This window comes from Phaethon lepturus, unplaced genomic scaffold (assembly GCF_000687285.1).
Source record: "Phaethon lepturus isolate BGI_N335 unplaced genomic scaffold, ASM68728v1 scaffold48588, whole genome shotgun sequence".
In the NCBI taxonomy this organism is placed as follows: Eukaryota; Metazoa; Chordata; class Aves; order Phaethontiformes; family Phaethontidae; genus Phaethon; species Phaethon lepturus.
In genome coordinates, this window is record NW_010556377.1 from 1767 (window position 1) to 1991 (window position 225).

Below are 225 nucleotides of genomic sequence, written 5' to 3' on the forward strand. Positions count from 1 at the left end.
TTTCCAGATGAACAGTGCATTGTGGCAGCAGTCTCAGTTCGGGGGGAAGTACGAGCAGCCCGGCTTCGCCCCGCCCGGCTACCAGCACGCTCCTCACGCCTTTCACCCCTCGCCGGGCTCCCAAATGCCGCGGCGCCCGGAGGTGCCAGCACCGCGCAAGGGCAGGCTGGGCGCCCACCCCTACCACCCGGACAGCAGGCACTTCGGCCGCGATCAGCGCTTTGG

At 68.9% G+C, this 225-nt stretch overlaps 1 protein-coding gene across 1 annotated transcript in view; it reads left to right on the forward strand.

Annotated features, from left to right (window-relative positions):
- RBM7 (RNA binding motif protein 7) overlaps positions 1 to 216 on the forward strand; it is a gene marked incomplete at both ends in the record, with an annotated part of 1923 nt that extends 1707 nt beyond the window's left edge. The window contains one exon of the mRNA XM_010292451.1: positions 8 to 216. Coding sequence (XP_010290753.1) covers positions 8 to 216 — 209 coding nt within the window. The remainder of the gene's footprint in view (positions 1 to 7) is intronic.
- Positions 217 to 225: the final 9 nt, after the last annotated feature.